The sequence below is a fragment of the Dermacentor variabilis genome, chromosome 9 (genome assembly GCF_050947875.1).
Source record: "Dermacentor variabilis isolate Ectoservices chromosome 9, ASM5094787v1, whole genome shotgun sequence".
In the NCBI taxonomy this organism is placed as follows: Eukaryota; Metazoa; Arthropoda; class Arachnida; order Ixodida; family Ixodidae; genus Dermacentor; species Dermacentor variabilis.
The window spans coordinates 105,540,505-105,560,680 of NC_134576.1; the positions used below are offsets into that span (position 1 = coordinate 105,540,505).

The following is a 20,176-nucleotide window of genomic DNA, read 5'->3' on the forward strand; positions in this document are numbered from 1 at the left end:
TTTACTTTGTGCTATGGGGTGGTGCTTGAGAAACGATGATGAATAGTTGTCCGAACTGGACACATGCTCAAAATGTTTGCCAAGGGCATTGGCTTGGTCTTCAACGCTATTTCCCTGATCACCCACCAATGGCAAACGGTGAAAAAGCCGGCCTAGTAATTTCGTTATCCTATCCCATACTTTTCTTTCTTTAATGTATGAATTAATGTCCGCGATATACTTTTGCCAGCGATCTTTTTCTGAACAGACCGTCTCGCAAGTTTCCCTTGCGACCTAATATGTCTGAAGTTTACATTATTTTCTGCTGTTGAGGAGCTACGAAGGAGACACCACGCTTTGTTTTGTTTTTTACATGCTTCCTTACATTCCTAATTTCACCAGGGAATGCGTGGTTTAGTAGCAGAGCGTTTAGTTTGTGGGAGAATACTGATGCCGCATACCTAATGAACGCTGTTAGGTAAGTCCTCGCATCATCAATACTGGGCGCACAGACATCATCCCAGGTAAATAACGTAAGTTCGCGAAACTGCGTCCAGCCGCCTGAATTGAGTGTCCATATGGGAACGTGCGGATAGAGTTCGTTTAGTATTGTCAGCTTCAAAACAATCGGCAAATGGTCACTTCCCTGAGGGTTCACGATGACGTTCCACTGTAGGTACGGCATAAGTGTAACTGATGCTATGCTTATGTTCAACAAGGAGAATGTTTTATGCGCATGCTCTAGAATGCTGGCTCCTTTTTATTAAGAAGACATGAACCTGAGGAAAAAAGAATAGTTTCTATTGGACGGACTCTAGCGTCACAACTATAGTCTCCCCTCAGGGTGCTATGCGCGTTTACATCTCCTACGAGTATGTAGGGTTCAGGAAGTTCACCGGTAAGATTCTGAAATTCTGTTCTCTGAAGTCAATGGCTGGGAGCATTGTAAATGGAAGTGATTGCGACTAGCTTATTGAACAGCAGTGTTGGGACAGCAGCTGCATCAAAGGATGTTCGGAGTTGTAATCGCTGGCAGGCAACACCTTTATCTGCAGTTATAACCACACCACCCTACGAGGCGAGAGCATCGTCGCGGTCTTTTGGGAAAATGGCACAGTGCCTAAGAAAGTTTATGTTTGCGGTTTGTAGGTATTTTTCCTAAACGCAAAGCATTTTAAGGCTTCGTTTATCGAGTTCTTCAACATCATGTAGATTATGTAGAGGTCCCCTAACATTACACATCAAATATTTGTGTGTCCATGTTGCAGAAGAGGTTTATGTTGTTCGTCTAAAACCGGAGAGTTAACATAGAGCCCTTTTTGGGCGCCATTGTGCTTTTGGAACGGTCGAAAGATTCTCGACGCTGCTTGAGCGTTGAAGACGCCGTTTGACTGGAAGTCACGTCCATCGCCTCTTGCGGGGTACTGGACAACAGGTCTTGCGAGCGGTGCGTTCAGCTTGAAGGCATGACCTCGCGAGACGCGATCTTCGAGGCCCACAACCCAGAGATTGATGGGCTTTTTTGTATGGCGGAGCAGTGGTGGCTGCACCCACCGAGAGGGCTAGTGGTCCAACCACGGCCACACACTCTTTGAACCTTCATGGAGCCAGAGGCCGTTGTGGCACTGCCCCCTGCCGCGGTGCACTTGCCTAGGTGTTTCGAGATAAGTGCCCTAATCTTTTCCTTGCTTCATAGAATAAGGTCTCTTCCTCTGCGATGATTGCAAAGACTTATTTTTCTCTTCCAGAAAGGGCAGCTCCGCGGATAAGCTGGATGATCTCCCTTGCAATTGAGACATTGTGCACGAGCAGTTGTCAGAAGGATGGTCGTTGGCACTAGACTTCGCGCATGTTTGTCTCTGCATGATTGTCATGTATGCTCAAGCATGTGGCGCTTGAGCATCGCCTTGGGTTCGGCATGTGGGGTCTGACGTTTATGTTCACATATCTTGCATCAAGTGAAACGGACACAATACAGGTACCAAATGTGAGTATCACATGTTTCGCAGAAATCATTTTTTCATTTCTTTGTTACCTAATTACGTTTTGCTCTTGGAATTCTTCAAGAAACTTTTCGTCATTAAGCTCAGAAAATTTCATGTTATTTCACTGCTGTTTTTAACAAGACATGTGCAGAGATTGTCACGTTAATGGTGACAATCTGGCGAGTTCAGCGAGCTTTCGAACTTGTTTTTTTTTCTTTGTCAGTTCAAGGAGGAGGTAACCGCTCGAAATCTTTGAGGCTTTGCAGCAAAGTCCATTTTTGTTTATAAGGCATTTAGCTCCTACGAAAGGTGACAGTTCTCATACACTTGTGTTGCCTTCAATGTGAAGGAGGAGCTAGTTTGCGAAGGTGTCTTCATTTCATTTCAAAAAGAACTTGAAAACTGCTTCGGTGCGCCCTCTTTTTAGGGGGCGATCTTGAATGGGGGAGGAATAATTGTTTGCCACATAAACTTCAAAATTCAGAGGCGATGGTAGCCACCCGCTACCGAGCACACGGGGACACTACAAGGCTGGAAGAATACCTGCAGTCGCCAGCCACGCACCACCATTATAACCTAATGTACGAGTATATGTACCCAATACTGGATATATTACACAAGGTTAACCCATGCCAGCTGCAAATTTGGAAGCGAGGAGAGTGAATAGAAGACAGGAAGGGGATGTAACAGTAGGAGATAAAGAAAAGCGTTCGAAAGGGATACTGGAACAGGCAACTGCCGATCTCCTCCAGGTGGGTCACTCTGGAGGCGCCGTCTATGTGAAACACAGGCCAAGAGGTGTGCGGCCTCCGCCGTAAGGCCGTAACGGTCCAAACACCCAGCTTCTGCTCAACCCTCAGGATTCCCTTTTCTCCGGTCACGGTTCAGCCGCGCTCGGCTACACGAGGGAGAGTCCGACTCTCATGTGATCGGGTCAGTGGTGTCGCAGCAAACGAAACACCTGCCCCCACAAACGCCCCTGCGGGAGTAAAACACTTGCATTTTTAAAACAAACAGCGGATTAAGCGCGGATTACCCAACTAAGCATACGCCTTCCACTTTTTCTCCATTTTTGCTATATGAATTGCTAACTTGACCAAGACTTCATACTTGTACGTTTCCGAGCACTGAATTACCTGTATGGATTATTTTACCTGACTCTATTGCCATGAAGTTCCCCGCCCTCCTAAAAGGCAAATAAAAAAATGCGTATTAAACAAACAATGCAGAAGAACGGAAAGGCACGCTCGTGACAGCAAAGGAATAGAACAGGGAACGTCCGATATGGAGCCTCTTCTAAAGGAGGCGATAAATAACCGCGCCAGTAAAAGCTGTGATAAGGACAGGTCTTTATCGTGAAGAAACGTCGAAGAAGCCACGACTGCAACCGTCGCCTCGGTTGGATTCCCTCGTTTCGTTCCGCGAGCGTCTCCGATGGCTTTTCTGAAATGTGCCGCGTGGAAATGGTTTTCAAGGGCGAAGCGACATGGTGGTTTCCTGTAGACATTAAAACCAGTCCATCCGGAATGTGAAAAAGGTAGATTCAGTTGAAATTTGTAACTCGACTGCCGCACTGTGCGAGGGCGGATGCAGGCTGACGGATTTTTAGTTTCGTTCGTCGCAACTGGATAGACGTCGCTAAAGCATCAAGCCGCGCTACCACGGACGTCGAAAACCAGGGCTGTTCCCCAAGCAGCCTGTCAGCATTCGCGCCAGCGATCGCCGGTTTCCTGCTCCTGCGAAGGAAGGTCAGTCCAGATAGACTACGGAAGCAATAACATTCGCACTGCAATGGTCTCTGTTTATCACGGTAGTGTTAGGTTTCCAGTACAGAATAGTGTTAGGGAAAAAGATTGGTAAATGTTTGTCACGTGCGTTGGCATAGGATTCTTCAAGTTTTTATGTAGTAAAATCCAGTAAATAAGAACGCAGTCCTTTGATGAAACGAGGATTCATTGAATACTTGCAAGGCTCACACTGAAGCGAGAAGCCTGAAGCTTACCGTCAGCATGACGCCTATTTCCACTGAATGTGAAGTCGGCGTCACGTAAAGTTCTCCTAAGACCTTGGAAAGCATTATGCATAACGGCCGTAAAAGCTTTTGAGCACTTTGTTAGGAATCTTTTTTACAAAACGCGTTATCGACTTACGCTTTTGAACTTTCTCCCACGTAATAAAATTAATAGTCTCCTCTTTCCTTGAAATTGTAACTTTGTCGAGCGTTCACTTCTTTCAAGGTATTGGGCAAACTTCCCCCCCCCCCTACGTGATTCTTAAACATTCTTATAAAGTCGAAAACACTTGTATAAGTAATTTTCTGCAAAGGCTGTAATTACTCTACACACTTATTACTTTCAGTAAACGTCTTGCAGAACATCGCTCTATTCTCTCCGAATTTAGAATTGCGCCTTGCTTAGTTTTTTTGTAGGACCATGGGGAAGCTCTGCAAGCATTTGATATAACCCAGCTAAGCCGTGAAAAAGCAAATGCGGAGCAATTTTCATGTAACCCGTGTTAAGACACAACAAATTTTCTGTAGATAAACCCTAACCTATTCTAGATTCCTTCTAAATATATTTACTTATTTCTCCTAACACATAGTGAAAACGCTGATAAGAGGTTTCAGAGCATTTATAGGCGCAAGCAGCTGTGTTGTAAAGCACTTTATCTTATTATTTCAAAGTACCTTACAGGCCCTATGGGGAACATTGAGTAAGGGGGCGTCGTTTAAGAAATTGCGACAGAAAACCGATACATGAGAGCTAAAAATGCGAGAGCGTAAATGGCCTTGAGAGCTAAACATGTTTACAATGATAACGTGCCTAACAGTGTTACGAATAAAAATTGTAAAGCAATACAAAGATTTGTGCGGAATGCAATGAGAAGCACAGTTCACAGCAACATACAAAGCGGTGCATCACTCGTGCAAAATAACGCACACAGCGCGAGCACATAAAACGAACAACATTTAAACAAGAAATTGAAAAAAAAAGATGGGAAAGAACAAGAATTCCCAAGAAAGAGACAATTCAACCCGGCATACAGAACGGCACATTGGAAATAAAAGAGAGACATGGCGCATATATGGGCACGTATTATATGACATGACATATATATGGACGAATATATTTGTTGTGATGAAAACGGCGGGTTCAGTAGTTCTCTTAATTTATCTTTGCTCCTTTGTGCGGCAGCGCTGTTAGGAAGCGAATTCCATAACCGAATTACTTGTGGCAAAGCCGAGAAGTTAAGTGCATTAGTGCTCCAATAAATGCAAATGAAGCTTAAATCATTCTAATGGCATCTTGATGTGCAAGACGCGCGTTCTAGTGGCAAGTTTGATGGGGTCATTTGTTGACCACATCTATGGAGCAAGGACAGAAGTGCTATGCCACGTCGGCTACTTAGTGATTGAAGGGAAAGGTCGACTTTTATTTGAGTAATACCTGACTGGTGGTTCCAATTGCGGGAAATTAATAGAGCAGCTCGGCTTCCAATGGATTATAATATGCAGTCTAAGTACTCACGGTAAGAATACCATATAGGGGACGCGAACTCAAGCCGGAGTGGGCGGGGGAGAGGGGGGGTGAGTGAACAAACGATAGGAATGCTAATTTACGGATGTTACACGGGCAGTTACGGAGGTTGCGCAATGCTGTGCAAGTACCTATATTCAAGTGCAAATGTATTTGATAAATGCAAGCTGCTAGCTAATTTAGTTCGCATATCCAATGTGAGTCTGCCACAGCTGTCAATTCAGCAAGTAGGAAGCAGCCTTGCTCAAGTACCTACGCGCACGTCATAGCAGGCTTGTTTTAATGGTATAGCGTCCTCAAAATGCACAGTGGGTTATGAGGGACGTGGTGGAACCTAGGCTCCAGGTTCATTTCGGCGATAAGATGTTCTTTAACGTTCGCACAAATGAATCTTCAGGAGCAATTTACAGCGGAGCTGTCTATGGCTAGGATCTCTGGAGTTTTTTTCGTGGCGTAACGTCGACAGAAAGAAAGGTGGTTCGATCCGGGCGGCGGTTCACCGCAGAGAGATGGCTCATACACCCAAAAGGAAGAGACTACAAGCACTCAGCAAAGTGAAGCGAACGGTGCATACATTCTTCAAAATCACGCATACAACATACAAAACAGCATACCTTTCAACAAACAACAAGCTGAAGACACGCATCCAATGCCATACTTGATGATAAGGCGCTCCTGACAGCGACACGAAGCACGTAACGCGGCCCACCATACGCTTCCCGGTAAATATTACTGTTCTGCAGGCCGTCGCGACGACGGCAGCTTACGACGTTGATAGTGACGTTCCTAGCCTTTTGTATCTCAAGAAACCATCCTAGCAACTGACTTCAATGTTGTTAGAGCACCGCTATAGGCGGCGGTGTGCCATTAAAATTACCATTGTTCCAACCACTACCATTTCTCTAAAATAGCGCCACTACCATTACTCTAAAGCCATAAAGCATTGCATACTCATCTCAGCAGTTGTAGTGGTGGGTTGCCAGCGGCTTCGCTGGACATCGACTTTCGCAGGGCCGGAATGGCAAATCAATTTTTTTTTTTGCATTTCACCTTTGTCGGAGCTCGCCAACAGCGGTGCGGAATCAAACTGCCGCGGAGAGTACGCGCCAGTATAGTGTGCTAGAATATTCTAGTGCACTATTGGGGGCGAGCTCATCCATTGGAAAAGCTGGCGCCACCATTCTGCGTGACGTGGCATGAGGGATCACGTGGACATAGCGGCGGCGTCGGCTGCTCCGGAAGCGCCGAAGCGAGCTGAAAACGAAAGCTTGACGTCCAGCTGTGGTGCTGTTCTGGTTAAGTGGTGAGGCTTCACCGTCTTGGGTGTCTGCTTAACAACATTTGAAAGCACTATAATAGGTAGTGGCTGCCTTTGGAGGCGTGCAGCATGGTAGGCTACTGCTTGCTGCCTTAGTGCCGGACGTACGCAACGGAGCCCGGTGTGAACGTTATGCACACGTAGCCCGGCTGCAGGACAAGAAGGTGCGTGAAGCTTGGCTCGCGAAACTTAGAACCGGCAGACAGCCATCGGCTGCGACTCGGGTATGCAGCAAGCACACATGCGAGGAAGATTTCTGCTAGGATGCCAGGACTGCGATGTTCCGCGAGCAGAAAACGCGCACTGAGACGCGCGCACATGCCCGCTGTCCAGCTGTCATGACGGTTTGGCCTATGAACTTGTTGATGCTATATACTGGAAAGTTCACTGGAACGGAAAGGGAGCGGTAAGTCGCACATTAAAAAAAGCATGGCATATGGCCATCTTTGTGTTATGAATTACTCTACTGTATTACGAAAAAGAAGCAGGGGGAAATCGCACGCTGAGAATACCGATAAACATACAGTGCGACGCAACTTCAGAAATAATACTGAAATGTCCAGGAATTTAGAAGACAAGAAAGATTGAATTGTCGCGATGGCACATCAAAGTGGTCGTAGCTAGACGTCGAAGTCTCTATAACAAAATTATTTTTGAACAGTTCTGATAGCGTTCACGCAACAATTGTTGCTTGTGTACTGTCAAATGCTCGTATGTTGCGGCGTAACGCTCACGGCAGTGCGAAAACGCGCTCACAGCGAAAGCAAAACAGTATGCGTGGACATGCATGCAGACGCGCATTCGGTCGCTGCGAACCTGTGCGATCGCTGCATTGAGGCTTCATTCTGTTATGTTCCATTTGGTTACACAGACTGTAAACAGCCGAGCAACAGGAAACGAAGGAATGCTTTATTGCAAGAAGCTTTTGTATTTGTACACAGGCAGACCAGGCTTGCGAATGCGTATAAACAATATTTTTGATGATGTAGAGCCACTGGTCACATCTTTCCAGCTTTGAGGAAAAAAAGAACGCGTGATTCTACGAAAGATTGCACAACCAACTAATAAGTGAATTTGCACAGCTTCCACTGAACTGTCTATGCGCGGCGTTCTGGGAGAGGATACCGCTGCGGCTCTCTACGCTGTCGTGTGCTTCTATGGAGCGCTTCTTGAGGTGCTTGTTGCTCGGCGTTGCACGGTTGAGGGGAGGAATGATGGGTCGCTATCGTACACTCGTTCTGCTGGGGGAAAGCTTGTCCTTCTGTTGATCTCAAATGCTCCCTCGTGCGTCGTAGAGGCTGCCCATTCTCTGTCGCAACGACATAAAAGCGCGGTGTACTTGCCGGGCCTGTGACAACTGCTGGTGCCCGTGTCTTGTGTGCCGTATCATAAACAGTCACCGTGAAGCCCCTGTGAATATCCGGTAGACTTCGCGTTGTTCTGTTGTAGAATACGCGTTGTTTGCGCCTTATTTCGTCGAGTCGCTTTCGGACAATTTTGGTTGGCACGGTTTGTGGTTCGAGGTGGCAGTCAAGTAATGGCAGTTTAGTCCTCGTCTGACGGCCGATGGGTCGTTGTGCGGGCGACTTTAGGCGGTCGTCCCTTGCGATGTTCCTCCATTCTAGCAAGGCACTGTAGAACTCCAGCGTTCCATACCGGCACTTCTTGAGCAGTTTCTTTGCTCCTTGAACGGCCCTTTCAGCCATTCCGTTACCGCGATGGTAATGCGGACTGGAAGTCTCGTGAGCGATGCCCAACTGTGTGGAAAAAACGCGGAAGCACGCACTATTGAACGAGGGGCCATTATCACTGCATATTTTTGCTGGGATGGCGTTAGTGACGACAATCTGAATGCACAAGTTTGTGACTGCTTCTGCTGTTGTTCTATGCATCTGCTTGATCTCGAAAAAAAAAGAATAGAAGTCTACCATAACAAGTTAGTCATCGCCCTCGTGATAGAAAAGGTCGAGTCCGACTACTTGCCACGGCAGAATAGGTGTTTCATGACTAAGCATGGGTAACCTGGCGTTCCTGCTCTTGTACCTTTGACAAAGTAGGCACGTCTTCGCGAGAGCTGCAATATCCGCCGACATGTCAGGCCAGTACACTACTTCTTTGGATCTTGCCTTCATTTTCTCTTCAGCCCAATGTGCCACGTGGAGCAGACGAAATACCTCTTGTCGTTTTGTTGGTGGAAGGACGAGTTTGTTGCTTCTTTGGAGGAGACCGTCTTCGACGTGGAATTCGTCACGGTAATTCCAGTACGCGCGTATGGCCTTGGATACCTGTTGCTTCCTCTCGGGCCATTCGTTGCTTGAGTAGCTACACAATTCAGTCATTGTTGCATCTTTCAGTAGACCTTCACGGATTCCCTGCAATTACCGATCAGAGACTGCAAGCGAAGAAAGAGCACGTACTTGAATATCTAGCGATTCTTCTTTCAGCACCATCCTGTTCGGAAAGCTTGACAGCGCATCCGCTAGGAACAGTTCTTTTCCTGGCTTGTAGGTCACTCTTACAGGGAACCTCTGAAGAGTGAGTCTCATACGCTGCAAGCGTAACAGGCACACACACAGCTGTTTCTTGAATATTGATTCTAGGGTGCGATGATCACATTCGATGACCTCTGGTTGCCCTAGCAAGTAGTCTTCAAACCTTGCGCACCCGTGAATGGCTAGCATTTCTTTCCCGATTTGCGCTTATTTCTATTGCGCTTCGGTAAGCGACCGTGATTAATAGGCGATTAGGTGTCCCTTTTGCAAAAGAACTGCCCCCATCCTTTTCTGGCTTGTATCTACTGACAACATCAGCGGTATTTCCTTATCGAAATAGGCAAGATCAAGTGCCGTTGTTAGGCAGGCACGAAGGCCTTGGAAGCTTTTTTTAGTCTCTTCTATCCAGTGTTGGGGATGAAGCGCTCAACGCAGGTAATCATCCCAAGAAAAACTTCCAGTTACAATTTTTCCGTTGCGGTGCTATTAGAACATATTAGAACCCACTATTAGAACATACTTCACATAGTTTACTCTCAGCGTTTGCCTACCTTTCACGCAAGAAGCCGGTTCTGGAGACTCCATCGCGGCGATCGTGCGCAGTGGCGTTCACTGTACGTATTCGGTAGAGAGATAGCGTCAGTAAATGATTGTGTGCTTTCAGTTCGCCCAAGATTATTAGATCGACAGTCAAAAACTTTCCACGTTTTGAGAGTACTTACATAAATGTCCAGGAGGGCTGCCGCGTGGTTTTTCTATTGAGCGCCGTAAGCGAAACCTATGAGGAGCGCGCCGCGTGATCCCTCATACTACATAAGGGAGGCGCTTCCGGCAGATGGCGAGTCCGTAAGTCCTCGCCCCCAGTAGCTTCCGGCTTGAGGCAACACCTGGCTGCGCTACTTTCGACGCTCCCTAGGTGCGTCGCAAGCCCCATTTATTTATAGTGACCGAATTATCTGGTGAAAACGGTCTATCAGCATAAACGCACGCTAAAGGTTGATATCGCAGTCAGCGCTTCGCTTTTCAAGGTAAACTGTCAAATTTATTCTTTGTCACCTCTCTGCTATCTATTTAAGAATCCTTACGTCATCTTCTTTGACGTTCATTCTAACTGCATGAGACAGCATACGCTGATGATAAAAATTTTTTATTCCTGGTCATGTAATACTAGTTTCGCTCCATTTTTGAAATGTATCGACGAAAACCGAAGGCTACATTTGAGCGACGACGTATGTTGTGTAAGATAGCAGGCAAGAGAAGTACGTTGTCGCACTGGACCTTAATATGTGTCCCACTCTCAAAATACATGTTTTATTTATGTATTCGAGGACCACGTTCTATGGCAATGAAGAAATAGCTACGTAGGCAAAGCGCGCAAGCAAGAGCGCTATTGAAAAAAAAAACTTCAAGTAGGGAAATGAAAACAATGATATCTCATTTACAACTGCACAATGTGACAAAATACACCGCTGAGTATTCAATTTCACTTATTTCCTCAATGCGTGCTAGGTGAAAGTGCTAGGTGAAAGAAGCCCGCGAATGCAAGAACATGTAGCCGCGCGACTGGCCGCTCGAGGTACTTAGCGTGTACTCGCGGGCTTCTTTCACGCTCGGTAAACCACTTTTATTTAGCACACGCTGAGCAAGAGAAAGCTTTATCGGGAGTTTTTCATGTTGTTATACAATTTTCTCATTGATGCATTTCATCTACCTATAATATTTGAGAAATTTATGATTTAAGACTAGTTATCTAACTAGGCGGAATAAAAAAAAAATACTCTGTGTATCTCTGAGCGACGGCAAACAATATTACCTAGGTTCTGTGCAGATAGCTGGTATTTGCATAGTTTTAAATCTTGGTGCATGATAGTTGGGGACGCCCTGTATAGTTCGAAGCCAACAGTCTTCATCCCGTTCCAGCTTGTCAAGCTCGTCTTTCACTACCATACGGGAGCTATTTGTTTACATGCGTTCATAACGCTTCTACGAGTGGTTTAGAGAACGAGCTTGACAAACTACAACAAAATGGATTATTTCAGAGTCGAGAAACTAACGCCACGGGGTACAGGATTCGTGGTTCTCTCTGATACATTGACTGACTGTGCGTCAATATCTGTTGTTCTTCATGAGCGTCGCCTAATTCCAGGTTTAATATAACACTCCGAATTCATTCAAACTTCGCCCTCTCTCTGTCTCTTTAATCTGTGTTATCTTTTTTCCTGTTTTTCCAGTTGCCAGTCGCCTAAATTTGAAAACGTCAAGCTGCCGAAAAGGGCGACATGAACGAAATCAGCGCTCTCATAGGGCCGCCGCGGTGGTACCACTTGATCGCCTGGTTGTTGACCTTCGTTCGCGCATTTCCGTCCTCCTGGACACAGTTCACAGCGTTGTTTGTCGCCGCGGACGTCGAACACTGGTGCTCGAGGCCACGTGACTCGACTTTCGCCAATTGGACAGAGCAGCGGTGGAAAGCCGAAGCCATCCCCGTCGTCAACAACTCTTCACCGGCGACCGACCCCAAATACGAGTCCTGCAGGATGCACCCAGCGGAAGCGCTAATTCACAACGCTTCTGCAGTGCTCGTCGACCAGTCGAGAACAGTGTCATGTGACTCGTGGTCATACAACGAATCGGCACCAGGGTCGTCGGCAGTGCCAGAGGTTTGTTTAGCATCAAATTTTAAATTTTACGACGAATGAGGCTCCATTGACGGGACGCTCATAGCAAAATTGTAGGTTTGAGGCAAGTGCTTGACGTTGAACGTACAGTGTTGCCTTAATTTTTTTGGCTCATGTGGCTAAACTAAGACAAAGCCGCTAAATTTCCGCCAAATATTTCTTTGATGGTGCTAAAGTTGTCGCTATAACTGTCGATTAAAATATGAATAACGCACGTGCTTCGGAACAAAATACCACAAGTTAACACGGCGTAAATCATCTACCGAAGAGTTTCGCGTTAGTCTGGGTTCAGTGCAGGTGAGGAATAAACAAATTTACCTGAAGGGTGCATAGGGTTCCTATTCAGTAATTTACATACATAGCAGATAAGGCAAACTGAAAATTTGTTCCACAACTAACGTTACAAATCTGTGATGATTAAAAAAACATTGTTAACTTCATTTTGTTAGCACGAAAATTAAGCCACTAGGAGCACAGTACCGGTGCAAATTTTGTAGTTATCCGCGATAGCAAAAGAAATAAATTCTTCAACATGCCCTTGCTCGTATGTTGTTGACACGGCGGTGACAATTGTGTTATGTTTATGTAAGCCAAATACTAAGCGTCCACTCCTTGATCCGCCAGAAAACTAATTCGTGCAGTATCAATTACTCCTGAAGCAGTGAGAAACAGAAGTGGCGCGTTCAGATTTGCGTAAACAAGCCCAGATGCTCCGATATGTACTCCTTTCTACAGTCGATCTGTCTGATAATGCACCAGCTGCGTTTTAAATATCACCATATACGTTATTGCAATTAGTATTGGTAAATAATTTACTGCTATAATTGCGAGCGTTCAACAATTGAACTTATTTAGTTAAATTACAGAACCTGCAGCGTTAAAACGCATTAAAGTCGATTTGTGAATTATAGAACAAAAGATGCATTTCGTGAGCACAGTGTGAAATCTGTTACGATTAAGAAGCTGTGAAGGATAAGCACAATGTGAACACCACCGACGTGAAGACAGTGGTTGCTTCATCATGGTCGCAGAGCTCATGCACCGTACAGGCAATTTGAGCCATTTACGTGCATTTTTTTAATAGTAGGGTGGGTCCTATTGAAAACCATTTTCGGAGCAACTTGTCTAACTCCGGAGTCATTAAATGTTTCCAGTCGCTACAAAAAGTCGCTGCGGTCCCTAAATACAAGGAATAGACGTGGCTGAATAGGTCAGTGCTCGCGCAACGACATTCATATCGCGCCAGAGCACGCAAGATCCTTCACAAGCCGTACGACACTTTTATGAAAAGGTGCGGAGGAGGACAGTTGCCTGAAGTCAAAGCGCTATAATGTTATTTGCCCTAAAGAAAGATTTGAAACATACGTATTTATAATAGCCCACAATTCGTACTGGACAATTTTACGCGCAATGGTAAGAACAGGTTTTGGATAACAACCGCTACGCTCCGCCATGGCGAGCAAGTGGTGGGCTTCAAATAAGCAGAGGCGGCTGCATACGAAGGTTTCGCGCTCAGCGTGTCTGACATGGCTTATATTTGTGCAGTGCAACACTCAAAGAATTCCTTCGCATAAAGACGCAGTACCAAGTGAAACGAAACAACGTGCCGGCTAGAGCCTTAAAGGAGAACTGACCGTTATAGATAAATCTGTGACGCTATCTCTGACCAAGTTATGCAACCGCACTACATAGGTGCACAAGATATGCTCGGGGATATTAACTGACACCAATTATGTACGTAGCTTAATACGTCACCATTGTACAATCTTGTTCCCAGACGCTGAATAATTTCGCAGATAAACGGGACTACGAAGTAGTTTAAATTGGTAAGTAGAGCCTTTCAAGAACTCTTACTCTTTTCATGGAACAGTTGGTTGTTACTTGGGAAAAAGCGAAACTTATCTTGAATTTCGCTTGTAAGCCTGAGCACTGCTACATCAGGGCGACAGTCATGAATGTGAAACTATTGTCTTGTATTTTGGCCGTTCTGACAGAAAATGTTCTGGAAGCTTCCTACGGTCGAGTCTTCGGTTCTATTAGATTACAACGTTATCCTTCTCCATACCGAAAATGGCTTACCCTCAATCGGTATCCTCGGCAAATCGCACCGGCTCCAACCGGGGCGTGGTTTCATTGAGGTATCGCAGTAGGGTACCCCAGTACGCACTAGTGCGATTTGTTGAACTCGCCATTAATATTGGACAGTGGTAGACATTGAAACGAAAAACATGGTATGCGCAATGTGCAGGTCTCTTTATTTACACATTACACTACAGTGCCGCCTCAACGCCGCACGGTGAGAGACGGCCCGCAAAGTTCCCTCATCCGCTTTCAAGGAGCTCGCAGACCAAGCGAAAGTTTTCATTCAGCATTGGAAGGCGTTCAGTAGCAAGACACGACGCGTTTTATCACGTATAAATACATGCCAGAGCCACACATTGCGATAAGAGAGGCACAGCAAATATCGGTGACGAACGCGCCCAGTTACATATACGGGGTTCCAGATTATATAGGCCTCCATATTCCAGGCGCGGCGTGCCCTCAACAATTTCGTAGTAAAGTTTATTCAATCGATTAACGGGTCCCCATAACTTTCGTATTCATCTTACGCTAGAAGATACACGCACTCCCTTTTGGTATGGAAACTGTCGCTATGCGCCGTGGCTTACGCGCCAAACGTCCTGAAAGGCCTCAAAACCGCGCGTGCATCGTGCACTGAGCGCACGTTAAAAAAAAACCCATAGATAGTAAAATTAACCTGCAGCCCCCCCACCCCTTTCTACAGTGTATCTCATAATGAGATCGTGATTACGGCACGTAAACTAGCGCACCTTATTTTTTTTAGGCATGCATCCGTGGCCTAATCGTAAGAGCGCCGGGCTTCTGCGCTGGTATAACCTGGTTTGAAACCAACTATTTGAAATGTAATTTCTGTATATAAAATTTCCATCAGCTGTGGGTGCACGGTATATTTGACGTCAGTGTGCGCATGCAATGTCACGACAGGTATACGTCGTTCAAGCCGCAGTAAGAAAGCTTCGCTTTAAAAAAAAATTGAGAACAGCGCACGTTTAAAAAAAATTTGTGGAGTCACGATATAAGCCAGCCGGGTAACTTCAAGGAGGCGCCGTCTCCTGCTTTCCGTTTTTTCCGCCCTTGATGGATTTGCATGAACATAATTTACGAGTGCACCTTAACCTATTATTCCTCCTTTACGTTTCTTTAACGTTACTTTTTCACATAATCTATTGCAAGATTGGTTCTTACCTGTTTTGCCTCTTACTTTTTGAACCTTGCAGTGGGACCTTGTGTGCCAGCACGAATGGCAGCGCTCGATGATGACAAGCGTCGTTTTTATGGGATCCCTCGTAGGGTCACTCGTCATGGGGCACATGTCCGACAGGTGGGCACCATATCCATGCTGCGGGCGTACAGCGGATTCCTGCTTCGCAATCGTTGTTCTTCTACCAAGCGTCGTCGCCTTTGTGAATATTTGCCATACCTGTGACAAGCTGCAGATAAAACAATAAATACGTAAATAACGTTAATGAGTGCAAAAGGTAGCATAATATGCTGTCACGCCTTCATGATACGTCACTTTCTTCAATTTGCGAACAAGGCCTAGCCTGCCAACGGCTTCAGGAGGAGCAACGGTGGTGTCAGCAAGTCGTAGTAGTAGTAGTAGTAGTAGTAGTAGTAGTACTAGTAGCAGCAGTAGTAGTAGTTGCAGCAGCTATTCAGATTTTATGTCACGCGGTGGAGCGGGGCGTAATGGAACAGAAAACACTGAACACTGCTTGGAGCTAACGTTACGTCATACGGGCGACAAAAAAAGAAATACACTTTATGAGTGTAGTGTAGCACGGCGAGTTGAGTCCAGCCGGCGCGTTCTGCAACCTGCTTTGTTTCTTTTTTTTTTTCGCAGATTCGGGCGTCGAACCGTATTCTTTTTCTGCGTGTTCGGAGCTGCCCTCTTCGGGTGTCTGGGCGCGGCGTCCCCGTCGGTGAAGTGGTACAACGCCCTCCGCTTCTTCGCCAGCATCAACATCGCCGGCATCCAGACAAGCTCGGCCGCCTTACGTGAGCAGCGCCGCCATCTTTCGTCGCATCTGAACTGTAATGCTCCAAGGCGGACGCCGTCTTTCCACCGCAAACAGCAACCTTACTTACTCGTTCGGAATATAACGCTTTAGCCAACGCTGCGCAATCCCTTCCTTAGCTACCACTCCGTACGAAACCGCTAGCTGTTGCCTCTCGAGCGTGCTCGGCAAGCTCTGCAGCGCATTCCGCCATGTGGCCCACGAATAAAAGTTGGTCACTCTCGGCATAGCTTCCGAGATCGGCGGGTGCGCGTTACACTGCGCGCCACCGCATCTCTGAAGCCATGCTCTTGACGGGACCTTTGAGGTCGCGCGCGCACACACGGTCTCGAAGGCGATGTCATGTGTGACCAGTCTTTGTCGTCGTCTGTTGTGTGGTAGCACGAGCGGCGGTGTTTTCCAGGTGGCTTGCCGAGGCAATGCGTTCACATTTCCGCGATGTTGTAAGATGAAAATTTCATAACTTACCAGCCTATTAACGTCAAGGTTAGTGACCACAGTCTCTATACAATGTTCACTGTTTAGCCTGCAAGGCTGCTCAGGTAGAGTTATCACAAAATGCGTGGAGTGACATTTTTATGACGACTCCAGCTCCACACAAACGAAATGTTTACGTGAAATAACTGCAACATTTATTGTTATTTTAACATTTTACATTAAAGGCACTCAGAATGTCATGAGAAAAGTGACAGATATATATACAAACTTTCTTTCTAAACAACTGTTAGCCCTAGGCCTCGCTGTCGAAGTAATCCAAGTCATGTTACCTGAAATCGTTAACGTGTTTTGTGCTGGCCATAAGCCGTAGCCATAGTGCAGGACGTAGCTTTCTTGCGGCAAAGCAGTCCAGCTCTCCCAGATGTGAAGAAGGACGTGCAGAATGCTAATTCTTTCGTTCTCTGTCATTTGTCGAGTAGTGATAGTGATGCAGTGAGTAATAAGAGGACAGCGCGTTGATATTTCACCATTCATTTGCACAGGTGTTGAGCTTCTCAGCGAAAAGTGAAGAAACCACTTCCTGAAATGCTTTCCTGCAATGTTGATCGTAACTCTCCTGCTTATGTGCCTAAACAACGTCTATTACCTCTATTTCCGCAATCACGGACGTTCGCGTAGGAGGGAACTCGTTAGGATTGATGAATGATACTAAGTGCACTTGTATAATTGAATTCACATGATCTCTGATTTCCGCAGTGGCCGAGATCTTGGAGCCTCGTTTCCGAACATTCCTAAACATCGGCTACACCGCTGGATTTGCCATACCCACCATGCTGCTGCCTGGTGTCGCCTACCTACTGTCAGATTGGAAACTTCTTCAGCTTGTCTCTGGACTCGTCGCTTTGGCCTGCGTACCATTTATGCTGTTAGTATACGTGAGCATAGCGTGAAAGAACCACTTCTACTCACACTGACACTGTTCATTTAATTTCATGCTGATGCATGCTCGTTCCATTGTTTTCTTTCAAAACCCAAGCACAACAGAGAAGAGTGGGTGACACTTAAACAAGGGATTTGAGCAACGTAGTGGGTAACGGTAATTTTTTACTGAGGGCCTTCTCATGTTCTTGGCACCGAGCATGGAAACAGTGGAAGCAAGAAGGTTGTTCCAGTTCATGTTAGTTGTGGAAACAACCGAATTGTTACGCAGGTTAGGGCGGCTACGCGTGCACGTCGACCTTAAACTGATGATGGCGTATGGAACAAATGTACAATGATGGTAACGAAAGAGAGTCGTTTAAAGTATGACTGAGGTAGTAAATTTGATGACACAGAGATGTACTGACTTTGGGCTTTGTAGCAGCCTGGTTAGAGAGTATCGTTGACGGATTCTCATACACAATCAGAAAAATAACAACATGGGGCTCCGGATTTTCACAGGCAGGTCTATGGAAAATTTGGACACAAAACCAAGAAAAAGGACAACACAATCGCCGACGATAGACTGAAAAGTTGGCAGTTGGTTAGGTGAATGGCTATGGCTCGTTCGTTTACAGACGGCAAAGTTAGCAGTCAGCGTTTCATGTTGTTCGTTTCATACCACTTGTGTGCGCGCTTTCTACACCGCTTTCTTCGAGCCATAAGTTCTCACCAACTGGCCAATATTTCTGTCTCTGAATATCGCGTTTCTTCTCAGCGTCACTTTGCAGCTAAATAACTTGTTATAATTATAATATTCGTAACTTTTCTTTTCATAGTAGCGTTCGCTTGCATTGATGATGTCGACTACGCTCAGTAGTTTTCTAAATTGCAAGTGGTTACTGCGTACACCTACAAAGCGCTCGGGAGTTATTTGCGTTTGAACGGCTTCGCATCTAGTGCGCATCGCGAAATTTCCTAGCGTAGGCAATCGTTTTCCTTCGGCGCCATCAAATCTATGCACGGAGTACAATGTTCAAGCTGTCACACCTTTAAGGGTCAGTTTAAATTTCTTTGTGACAAAATTACTACTAATACAACCCGCGCAACATAAGCATTAATGGCGGCTACGTATTCGATGAATGCGTTGACGGTTACATACATGTATGTACCTATCGTATTTACCTCAATACGTTCCTGCGTGCACATTTATAAGGGCTTGAGTACGGCTGGCATAAAAAATGCATGCTTGCAGGGGTATATGTAGATGTATGAGGTGTGGTTGAACAAGCGCCCCACCCCCCACCTCACGCTCTACTGCTCACGCTCCAAAATATGTTCCTTATATTAATGGGTCACCCCGCAGTTTATGAAGGCTTCGGTGTTTATCGCCCGCCAAAATTTGCCTAGATGTCGCTTTCAAGAGCTTTAGCGCGATGCATGTGAAACACTGAGGACACTATTGTTTTCGGTGTTAGCCCTGATAAACGTTTTACTCTCTTTCTCCAAAAAAGCGCGCGACAATGTGTCGAGTCTTGAAGTGTAGATCCGAACAAATCTGGCAATTCTCACCCATATTCCAATCGCACTGATAAGCAGGATGAGTCGAAACATGTGTATTCCTTAAAACGAAACGGGACAAAAAAAAATGCGAGACACTGTGCAAATACACGTTCAATCTGTTTGTCTAGCGATGCCGCTGTTCGACCTATTTGAGAGTTGTGACAGAAGACTTGTATCTCGAGATTTCTCTTTTTTTTTCTTTTTTCAGCGTGATCCAAGAGTCGCCACGCTGGCTCATCACGATTGGCAGGGAGGCTCAAGCCGAACGCGCAATCACAAAAATACTTAAAATGAACCGCCGGAAGGTTCCGAACCTGAAGTCGACCTTGCACGTGATTGCGGAGAGAATTCGGGCATCTTCGACCAGTGCCATCGGCCCGGTAGAGATTCTGAGGCACAGATTGATTAGGAGGAACACCTTTCTTCTGTTTGTCGTTTGGTGAGTGATAGTCCACTAAGTTGTGAAGTGTTGGACGGCGAATGCTGTGAGGACGACCACTTTGCGTAATGGCCGTTTGATGATAAAAGCGGCTCCTCTTGTCGCACTATTATCGATGCCCGCGGAAAACACTCGCACGCAAAATGACGCCGAGTCAGTCTATGTGAATTACCCCTTGTAAGTGCCTAGGGGAATGAAATTATCCGTGTAAACATGGAAGCCCGTTACGTGCAGATACCCACGTAATACCGCATGGCAACAAATTCGAATAAAAAGGAAAGACTGCTACGGAGCCGACAGGTGAGTTATACCTCAATAACGAAGTTACCTCCGCCTCCTTTGAAGTGTATGCGTGAACTAAGCGCTGTGCCCGCCAGTATAGGTTGCAACCACAGGTGAGTGTGATTAGTCCAATTAATAATAACGAGACCGAGACACATTCAGCTCGGAAGAACACCCTTCTTGTTGTGCTTTGGTGAAAGCGTACGAAGATTTTGACGGCGAACAAGTGGACGCTTCTTGTATACCACACTTTCGATGAAAAGATCAGTGCTTGTCGCTAAAACTATCGATCGCGCCAAACGAAAGGAGCATTTAATCTATGTGCATTGCGCCTCGTGAGTGCATATCGGGGCCGGTATAGGTTCAATTGGATTGGATTGGAGCCAACTTTCTTTATGCCTGCAGTTGGGCGCTCGCGTGCCCCGACGAGGGCCTACGTCATACTCGA

The 20,176-nt window shown here is 46.0% G+C and overlaps 1 protein-coding gene and 1 long non-coding RNA gene across 4 annotated transcripts in view; both read left to right on the plus strand.

The window, feature by feature from the left end:
- Positions 1 to 20,176, plus strand: part of LOC142557212 (uncharacterized) — a 220,910-nt gene that overhangs the window by 76,072 nt on the left and 124,662 nt on the right. The window lies entirely within an intron of this gene.
- Positions 3,364 to 20,176, plus strand: part of LOC142557210 (organic cation transporter protein-like) — a 52,798-nt gene continuing 35,985 nt past the window's right edge. For 2 of the 3 annotated variants that reach the window (XM_075668901.1, XM_075668902.1), the window contains exons 1-6: positions 3,364 to 3,712; positions 11,542 to 11,970; positions 15,288 to 15,391; positions 15,914 to 16,068; positions 17,283 to 17,451; positions 19,216 to 19,446. In XM_075668901.1, coding sequence (XP_075525016.1) covers positions 11,590 to 11,970; positions 15,288 to 15,391; positions 15,914 to 16,068; positions 17,283 to 17,451; positions 19,216 to 19,446 — 1,040 coding nt within the window. In that variant the 5' untranslated portion in view covers positions 3,364 to 3,712; positions 11,542 to 11,589. The remainder of the gene's footprint in view (positions 3,713 to 11,541; positions 11,971 to 15,287; positions 15,392 to 15,913; positions 16,069 to 17,282; positions 17,452 to 19,215; positions 19,447 to 20,176) is intronic. The other variant, XM_075668903.1, reaches the window with a different exon arrangement.